The 10,055-nt window shown below is 43.2% G+C and overlaps 1 protein-coding gene across 2 annotated transcripts in view; it reads left to right on the top strand.

Annotated features, from left to right (window-relative positions):
* The first annotated feature begins 770 nt into the window (after positions 1-770).
* Positions 771-10,055, top strand: part of Uaca (uveal autoantigen with coiled-coil domains and ankyrin repeats) — an 88,882-nt gene continuing 79,597 nt past the window's right edge. For both annotated transcript variants that reach the window (XM_045160268.1, XM_045160267.1), the window contains exon 1: positions 771-952. In XM_045160268.1, the coding sequence (XP_045016203.1) occupies positions 875-952 (78 nt within the window). In that variant the 5' untranslated portion in view covers positions 771-874. The remainder of the gene's footprint in view (positions 953-10,055) is intronic.

Here is a 10,055-nt window from a genome sequence, read left to right as displayed (position 1 = left end):
GAGTGGTTGTTCCTGTTTTATTTATTCATTTATTTTTGAGCGAGAGAGAGGGGCAGATAGCCAAAGGGCACGCCTGGGTCGCCAGCCACTGCAAACGAACTCCGGATGCACGCGCCCCCTTGTGCATCTGGCTTACGTGGGTTCTGGGGAATCAAACCTGGGTCCTTTGGCTTTGCAGACAAGCACCTTAATCAACAAGTCATCTCTCCAGCACCACTCCTGTTTTTTTTCTTCTTCTTTTGAGGTGTAGTTGGTGAGATGTGTGGCACTGAAGTTTGTGTGATGAAAACACCAGGACTTAGAAGGAAAGCGGTTCATGAAAGCTGGTTTATGTCCAATGAACTCAAGAGTCGTATTTGGTTCTCCGGGATGGCTGGAAGAGAATTTTACCCCAGAAAGAGAACTTGCGTGGAAACAGGAAAGGCATGAGGAAAGATGAGAGCTGGTCCAGACTGGATTCCGGGCTCTCTCTCTCTCTCTCTCTCTCTCTTTAGCCTCAGGTCTGGAGCGCAGCCCCCGGGGAGGGCCTCTCGCCATAGGGAGGATGCCGGAGTTCCTCAACTTTTCCCTCACACGGGAGAGGAAGGGTGTTATTAGCTTTAAAAGGGAAGTCCCGCCCACTTCCCGGATTCCGATTGGCCGAGTCCGGCCCCACCCCCTTCCCAGCCGACGGCGCTGATTGGCTGCGGGCCGAGGGCGGGGGTAGAGTGGGCCTCGGGGGCCCCCAGGTGGCAGGCGGGGCGGGCCCAACGCTGGCCGCCCGCGTCGCGTCCTCCTCGTCCCCAGGGCCGGCGGGCTCGCGCGCGGGGACCGCTGAGGGACATCGAGAGAGGGAGAGAGAGACAGAGAGAGAAAGAGCGAGCGAGCGCTGGCCATGAAGAGTCTCAAGTCCCGTCTGAGGAGGCAGGACGCGCCGGGCCCCGCGTCGCCCACCGCCGCCGTCCCCAGCCCGGTGAGGAGCTCCCCAGTCCTCCATCCCTCCCTCGGGGCACGGGGTCCCGGGGACCCTGGGGACCCTCGCTCGCCGCGGACGTGGGAGCTTCTGGACCGATCCCCGGCGGACGGGGAGGATTGCGGGATGGCAGTCCCGGTTTCTCCATCTGGGCGGCGGGTCGGTGGTGGTGGTTGGGGGGGGGGGAACGGCACCCCAGCTTCTCTTCTGTGCGCGCGTGTCCCTGTCACTGTGTGCGCGCGCGTGTACCGGGCTGGAGACCGAGCCGGGGTGCACAGAACCCGCCGTCGCCGCCCCGCGCGGACTCCGGACCCTCCTCCTCCTCCTCCTCCTCCTCCTGGCTCCGTGACTCCCCAGCCGCAGCTCTTGAGCCAGGGACAGGTTGGCTGCACATCCCGTGGAGTCTGCTGTCGCTGTCACTAGGACTGTGTGGTCCTGGGAGACAAAGCCCCACTCGTGTGTGTGTGTGTGTGTGTGTGTGTGTGTGTGTGTGTGTGTCCCCGGAGATCGTGAAGTGCCGGTGGTTGCCCCGTCGGCGGAGGGAAGCCTCACGTGGGAGCCGCAGGACGCGGGACACCCGTGGGTGCTGTAGGTGGGCAAGAAGCCCCCCGGGCTTCGGTGTATGCTGGCTCCCCCCAACCACCACTCACCACCCGCCCGAGGAGACAGAGGAATCTCAGGGCCTCGCTGTAGTTGGCAAGGGGAACAGCAGTCTTGGGAAACAAGCCTGGCCGCAGATGTTGGGATTTTTTGAGATGATTTGGCAGGTTAGGAGAGGATAATATCATCAAAATTCTGTGTTCCTGAAAAGAAGAAAAAAAAAAATTAAAAAGTTCTATTTTGAAAGTCTTGCAAAGAGGCAAGCATAGAGGAGCTGGGAGGCCCAGACTGCCCTCCCACCTGGTGGTGATAATGAAAACAGACCTTCATAATTTTACACAGATTTTTTTTTTTTAGAAATAAGAATACAAAAAGAAAGAAAAAGCCATTTGCCTTTTAAACACCATTTGATTTATTTATTTGAGAGAGAGATAGAAAGGAAGATAGAGAGAATGAGTGCGCCAGGGTCTCTAGCCACTGCAAACAAACTCCAGACACATGCGCAGCATTGTGCATCTGACTTTACCGGGGTACTGCGGAATTGAACGTGGGTCCTTTGGCACCTTAACCGCTAAGCAACTTTTGAATGAATTCAGAGATCTGTCTTTCTCTCCACCCAACTATTTCTGGTTCCATTTTAAGGAGTATTTTATTTGGCCTTCAAGGAAATTGTGGAGAAAGTAGACTTTTACATTCCCTTTTCAAGAAAAAAGAAAAATAGAAGTGATGATGTTAGGAATGGGTGTGGTGGTGTACCCTTCTTATTTCTGCACTTGGGTGGTGGAGAAAGAAGGATCAGGTGTTCAAGGCCAGCCTCTGCTACCTAATGAATTTGAAGCCATCCTGGACTAAATGAGACCCTATTTCCAAAAATAAAAGATACAATATTGTTTGCTTAAGCATGATGATGTCTGTTGACTTCATAGAAAAAAATACTATTTTTATTTGCTTCACTTTAATTTTTTTTTTTTTTTGGCAGAACTATGTAATGATACTTGAGGTAACTATAGTTGAATAAAAATTTCAGCTTCTTGCACTTGTTTCAGCAACACACGTACTAAGATTCCTCCCACTTTGCAGCACAGGCTGTTTCTAGCTTTAGAGAAGATACACTTCTGTATTTAGTTATATTTTCTGCAGTTTTATTTGGTTTGCACTAAGGGTTTATATTCCCACTTGGAGGTTTATATGTCATAATTTTATTCTGTTCTTTTTGGAAATGTGATCTTTAGTTGTTATTGATAGTGTTGGCATTCCATACACTTGGAACACAAGTCTCTGCATTTAAATCTTTAACACTCACTAAGTTGAGCATTCTACTATTTCTTAAAATAACAGCATAAAAATTAAATACATGGCATAAAAAAACCCCGTTCTCTTAGAAAAAGAAAACATTTCTCAGTTAAAGAATTAGAAATCATTTGTAAGATTTTTTTCAGTGAAAGTACATGAATATGATGACTCTTAAAACCCAATGAAGCATTGGTAGGATAACATGAACCCACAGGAGAAATAGATCGATTGGTCTGGCCTGTTGACCGATAGCCCCGTGATCTCTGATTTAGTCGTGTGTGTAGGTATTATTATGATTGGGACTCTTCTCTGGCTTTCTCGTTCTTTGCCTTTAGAGGTTTTTGAATAGAGAGAGCACATGTTTTGATATCTGCAAGTAAAAAAAAAAAAATTACAATAGATTATCAGTCTCTCATCCCTGGCCTTCAGCCACTGTGCCCCACCTTCCTTAGTGGCCACTGGTGTCGTTCTTTGCCTGCATGTCCCTCCAGAGAAAGCATATACAAGCAGATGCGAATGCAAATAGTCACCCTTTGTGCACATGGAAGTCTGTGATCCGACCTGCTCCAGCCCTGTGTCTTTTGTTTAGCTGTAATTTAGTCTCAGTCAGAGCTTGTTACTCAAGTCTTTTGCCACAGTATGCAATGCTCTGTTGAATAAGCCTGTGTGTCTTCCATGTGCAAGTGTATGTGTGTCTCTGATCAGTTTCTAAAAGTGGAGTTGCTGGGTTCGAGGACACTTGCATTTCTAATTGTGCAGGATGCTGTCCAGTCAGCACATGCATCAGACGACCAAAGTGTGAGGCTATTTTTCCCCCCCAAACTTTTCCTGTTCCAATTCCTTGAGGTTTGCGAGGCTGATAGGTAACATATGGTGTCTCGGGTGCTTTCAGTTTGCATTTCCCTTGTGAATGAGGCTGAACATCTTCTCATTCAAGTTCTTAGTTCTTGTATTTTTTGTAAAGTTCATCCTTTTCATTTTTCTATTGCATTGGTGATTTGTTTGTATATACTTCCTATCAGGGAAACTTAGTCCTCAATATAAATAATTCGTCAGAATTCTTAGTTATTTGTTATGAATTTTATCAGGGCATTTGACAAGGTGGATATTTTCACACAATTCAAGTTAGGATCTTGAAATTTTTTTTTAAGATTTTTTTTTTAATTTATTTATTTGAGAGCGACAGACACAGAGAGAAAGACAGATAGAGGGAGAGAGAGAGAGTGGGCGCCCCAGGGCTTCCAACCTCTGCAAACGAACTCCAGACGTGTGCACCCCCTTGTGCATCTGGCTAACGTGGGACCTGGGGAACCGAGCCTCGAACCGGGGTCCTTAGGCTTCACAGGCAAGTGCTTAACCGCTAAGCCATCTCTCCAGCCCAGGATCTTGAAATTTTGACTTTAGATTTATGTTTCTCATTGGTCTTATTTGCTGTGGTATTGAACTGCAACAAAACTCCCTCACATTTCATCTAGCATGTTCATTCATTCGTTCTTTCTTTTTCTTTTTCTTTTTTCTTTTTTGTCATTTAGGTCTTTGATGCTTTGGGAATTTATGCTGTTGTAAAGGAAGACAACTTGGTTTCTCTTTTTCTCCCTCCCTGTCCTCATTTGAATTCCCGAATTAAAATATTTAAGTGGTTATTCAATTATCATGGAGATCATCATAATTTACTCAGTACAACTTGGATTTGAGAAAAAAAAATTAAAATGTTTATATTGCAGTTTTTATTTATGCCTATCTGAAGGTGGTATGTTAGGCATGTAGATATTTTATGACATAGCATGTGAAGTAACATGCTAAATCATTATATGCAGGAAAAAAGTAATTTAAATATTCTAAACAATAGTAATGTTGCAAATATGTCAGTGAGTTCACTTAATGAGGACATACTTGTGTACATGCAGATAAATGTCATTTACAGTTATCAATTGTGAGGAGAAATCTAGATATTGTTGGATCTACTACATGTAAACTAGAAAAATCTTTGCTTTTACATTATTTGTCTGTTTTTGAGACTGGGTCTTACTCTGTAACTGAGGATAGCCTGGGACTTGCTGTGAAGCTCAGGTTGGCTTCAAGCTCCTAACAGTCCTCTTGCCAGGCATACATTTGTTAAAAATTTTGTTTTTATTTATTTGAGAGAAAGAGGGGGAGAGAGTATGAAAGAATGGGCACACCAGGGCCTCTTTCCACTGCAAATGAACTCCAGATGCATGTACTACTTTTGTCATCTAGCTTTACATGGCTACTGGGGAATCGAACCTGGGCCAGCAGGCTTTGCAAGCAAGTACTTTTGACCACTCAGTTATCTTTACAGCCCCTATTTGTAAATTACTAAATTGAAACTTCAGATTCCTAAAGGGACTATTAAACGACCAAAATACTGTATCAGATATCTATGAATTATATGATGTGCCATAAGAATAGGCTAACTCATTTTCATATAGTTCAGATCAGGAAATTCGAGTAATTAAATTAAGGGATTATTTCTAGAAGTAATGGATGTTAATGTAATTACCATAATGACTTTTGGATAATGTGAATAATTAAGATCACAAATTATGTTCATTCTAAACTCATGATACTTCATTGAGCACTGTTTGCTCATTTTCATTAAAGAGCCCAACCTTTAATTAAAAGTGTTTACCTTAATCAGAGCCTCGTTTAGAGAACCTGCTATTGTTATCCCTGCATTATGTTTCTTGTGATGCTTGAAGGAAAATGACACTGAAGGAGCTTGTCTTACATGCATTTTGATCTCAGCCCCAACATCGCAGCAGGTTTAACCAGAAAATGATGCATTTCTGAATTACAGAATCTGTAAGGATTTCCTTCTTGTTACTGGGACAAAACACCTGACCCAAAGCAGCTTATGAGAGGAAAAGGTTTATTTCAGGCTTACGTTTTTGAGAGAGACATCTCATCATGTATGGCAAAGTAGAGGCTAGGTATCACATCTTGTCACATCATCTGGGAGCTAGCTGCAAGCATAAACAAATTCTGGCAAGGAGAGCTTGGGCTGTGACATCCCAGGGTTCACCTCAAGTGACATATCTCCTCTGCCAAGGCTCCACCTCCCAGATTGCCACCAGCTGGGGATTGAGTAGGAGGCTTAATCACAAACACATGAGGCTATGGGGGACATTTCACATTCAAACCACCACAGAATTTTACGGGATACTAAAGCCCACTTGCTTCGGTAGGCCTTTTGCGAGTCCAAAAACTTAAGTGATGAATAGTTTAGAATTTTAATTGCATTATACACATTGCTTAAATTTAAAATGATTAGTTTAGGAATTGGACTTTTTTGGCAGTTGCCTTCTTTGGTTTGGACACTAGTCCTGGCAAACATAAGCTAGGCTCAATAACAGATTAATAATGATGTCCTCTTTGAAGACATGGATAACTCCAGGTCACAAGCAGAAAAAGTACAGAGTGAGCCTGGCACCCCTTGTCATACTGGAATGAGAGGAGGATGTCAAAGGCTGGAACTCTGACTCCAACTTGAAGAGGCCCCCACTTGATCAAGGCTGGGGCCTTCTCAGCATCAGTAAGGCTAACAAGTACAGTGGACTGAAATCCTGAAGGTCTATGATTTAAATAATGATTTTAAAATAGAAACAATTAGTCACTTTTGGAAGATGGTACGGATCTGATGTGTTCTTTTAAACTCTGGAAAATAAATACAACATTCATGGTGCTTTTCCTCTATGAGCTATTCCTCAGCATAGCCAAGTAGTTGGTAAGGGAGAGTTTCCTTTTTACTAAAGTTATTTTATCCCAGCTCATAGACGAAGAAGGGATTGCAGGGCAGGGGGAGACATCACATGTTCTCTTCTAGCTAATAAATGAAGAAGGGTGATAGGCTTAGGAAGTTACAGTTTTACAGCTCCTAATGAGTTAATGGGCTTAGAGCCCAGACAATGATCATCAGTAGCTACTAATGTCTGTCTGTCTGTCTCTCTCACAACACAACACAACACAACACACACACACACACACACACACACACACACACACATACATGGACACATGGACAAGGAGGCATACTTCTTCCTCATAGGTAGGTTCATTACCACTTTTGGTTCTTAGCAAAAGAACCATACCTGACTATGATGGCTGTTTACATTCATAACCTCAGTTTTAGGAAATGAAATATAGAGGACAGACAAGTGTGGGGACATAGCAAAATTCTGATTATGGGAAACTCTAAAGATGACCCATCTGCTTTAAAAATAAATGAGGGGGCTGGAGATGTTGTTTAATTGGTAGAGTGCCTGCCTAGCCTGCAGAAGTGCTGGGTTTGGCCCCCCAGCTGCACATAAACTGGGTAAGGTGATGCATGTTTCTAATCTTAGCACCTGGGAGGTGGAGGCAGGAGGATCAGTAGTTCAGGGTCATCTTGTGCTGTGTAGCAAGTTATGCCAGCTTGGAATACATGAGACCCTATCCTAAAAATTACAAGGAAAAAGGTGGAGGAAAAACCTACAGATTCTAAGCGATTTAAGGGATTAAAAGCAATATTAACCCATTACAATGATGGGTTTTATTTAGACCCTGACTAAATAGTTGTGAAAAAACTAAAAATAAAACAATAAAAGTATAGGGCTGGAGAGATGGCTTAGCCGTTAGGGTGCTTGCCTACAAAGCCTAACAACTAGGGTTCGATTCCCCAGTGCCCATGTAAAGCCAGATGCACAAAGTGACACATGCATCTGGAATTCTTTTGCAGCAGCTGCAGGCTCTGGTGTGCCCTTTCTCTCTGTTTCTCTTCTCGCTATCTCTGCTTGTAAATAAATAAATACAAATGTTAAAAAAAAAAAAGGTTTATAAGACAATTGAGGAAATGCAAACACCAACTATAAACTTGATAGGGAATTATTCAATGAATTTCAGTGTGATAGTGCAGTAATGTGATCATGTTGCTGAAGTCTGTCTTTCAGAGCAACATTTAGAACCTTTTACAGATGAAATGGTAGGAAGTCTGGGGGTGGGTGGATGGAAGTAATGAGAGGATAGGGTTGAAATAGGATTGGTCATGAGTAATAGCTCTAGTTCACTGGTCCATGATGCTATTTTCTTATATTTTTTATTACTATTGAGTTTTTTTTTATTACTATTGAATTTAGCCAGTGTCCTCAAATCTTGGCAATAAGAAAGAGCTAGTCACAGCTTGCCATTTAAGGGAGTTAGCCATAAAGTTGGAGCACTAGTAGAGTATCAGAGCCATAGTAGAGGCCTGTAAAAATTGCTGGGGGAGGGGAAGCACAGATGTGTAGGGGGAGGTCAGGGGAAAGGTTAAAGGTGAAACTTGAACCTGGGCAAGGAATGCAGTGGAGTGGCTTTTGAGGCAGAGGAAAGTCGAGTGCAGTGGTTTGTGCGGAGTCTGCCCAGGCCACACCAGTTTTGGAAACCAGCTCTGGATTCACAGTGCAAATGAGGCCTGAACTAGTCATCATTTGGTCATTTGAGTGGAAGGAGGCAGAAGGCTGCAGCTTTGGGTTATAGGAAGGTGTTTCGTTGCTTTCTTTCTTTCTTTTTTTTTTTAACTTGACTTACATTTTTGAACTACTGACAAGTTTAAAATGTTGTTTGGGCAGATCTCTGGTGGTGTCATTAAAGTTTTATCTTCGGAAGTTATCATAGCCGTGATTTAACAAGTTCCTCTTTTTTTCTTCTCCTTTCCTCCCTAGACTGGGCTAATAGCAAGCAGAATTATGCTATTATCAGCCGTGTTTAACTTGTAGTTGGGTCCTTGGAGAAGAAATCTAAGAACACTAGCAGTAAACATTAGAGCATATGTATTCTGTTGTTTCTCCTCTATTACATGGAAACCTTTACTGTCCCCTATCATAGTTAGGCAAATATTTGTCCTGCCACCTAAGGGCTGTTGAAGTTTTCACATGCATGAGCATACTCATGTGAGTGAAATCAAAGTGATTTCTTCAGGGAATTGGTCTAAAAACAGATGGTTGCAATGTACTTTCTGAGCCTGCAAGCAGAATGGTAGGATGGTGTATCCAGATTGCTTCTTCCCTGCATCATAAAACAATTAAAAGCCGTATATAGCTGTTACATATTTAGAAGATGTTTATGTCTCCTCCAGACTCGAAAATGCAGCAAAGAAACCACAAATAAGTTAGGTTGTTTGTAATCACTGGATGCATTGTGTCTGTTGGCCTTGGCCCCTCCTCACAAATCCTAAATGTCATTACCGTCTTCAAACAGTAACATCACAGCACGCTGAGCAGAGGAGGAGCTGGTGTGGCCGAGTAACTACAGGTTCTGGCAACGAGTGGGGTATGATGAGTGGTAGCTGTGTAATCTAATCTGGCCTGGCAAGGGCCCTTATGGGAACGTGTGTATGATTAAACCACTTAGGAGGAAAGGCTGTGTATACATGGGTTTAAAAACCTTTTGGGGTTCAGTGATAGAGCCTTTGCCTAGAGTGCATGAGTCCCTGGGTTCTGTCCTCAATTAACACACAACAAAAACAGATGTTTCTCCCCATAAAAATTGTGCATGTTCATCGTAGCAAGCAATACAGTTGAAGATAAAGAACAAAATATGTTACCAGTATTGCCATTCACTGTGACATTGACCATGGTTTTTTTTTAAAAAAATATTTATTTATTTATTTGAGAGTGACAGAGAGAGAAATAGGCGCACCAAGGCCTCCAGCCATTTCAAACAAACTCCAGATTCATGCACCCCTTGTGTATCTGGCTAACGTGGGTCCTGGGGAATCGAGAGCCTCAATCCAGGGTCCTTAGGCTTTACAGGCAAGCGCTTAACTGCTAAGCCACTTCTCTAGCCCTGACCATGGTTTTTTAAAAAAGAAACATTTGAACGCACATATGTGTGTGTGGGTGTGTAAGTGTACATGCATGCTCACCACGGTCTCTTGCCACTGCAAACAGAACTCCAGATGCTTGTACCACACTTTACATCTGGCTTTATATGGGTGTTGGGGAATTGAGCCTGAGCCAGCAGACTTTACAAGTGCCTTTAACCACTGAGACATCTCCTCAGCCCCAGTTTTGTTTGTTTTAAAAATACTATTCTAGCCTTTTGTTATTTGACTAACATAACCTCCTTGATATGTCAGTAATGATTTTTGAATTATACTTTATTCTAGTAAACTCTGTACTTAAAAGCTATCAGTGGTTTGAAATGATTTGAGTGAATACAAGTGTCTCAACAGAGC

This window comes from Jaculus jaculus, chromosome 10 (genome assembly GCF_020740685.1).
Source record: "Jaculus jaculus isolate mJacJac1 chromosome 10, mJacJac1.mat.Y.cur, whole genome shotgun sequence".
NCBI lineage: Eukaryota > Metazoa > Chordata > Mammalia > Rodentia > Dipodidae > Jaculus > Jaculus jaculus.
This window is presented reverse-complemented; position numbering and strand designations above follow the sequence as displayed.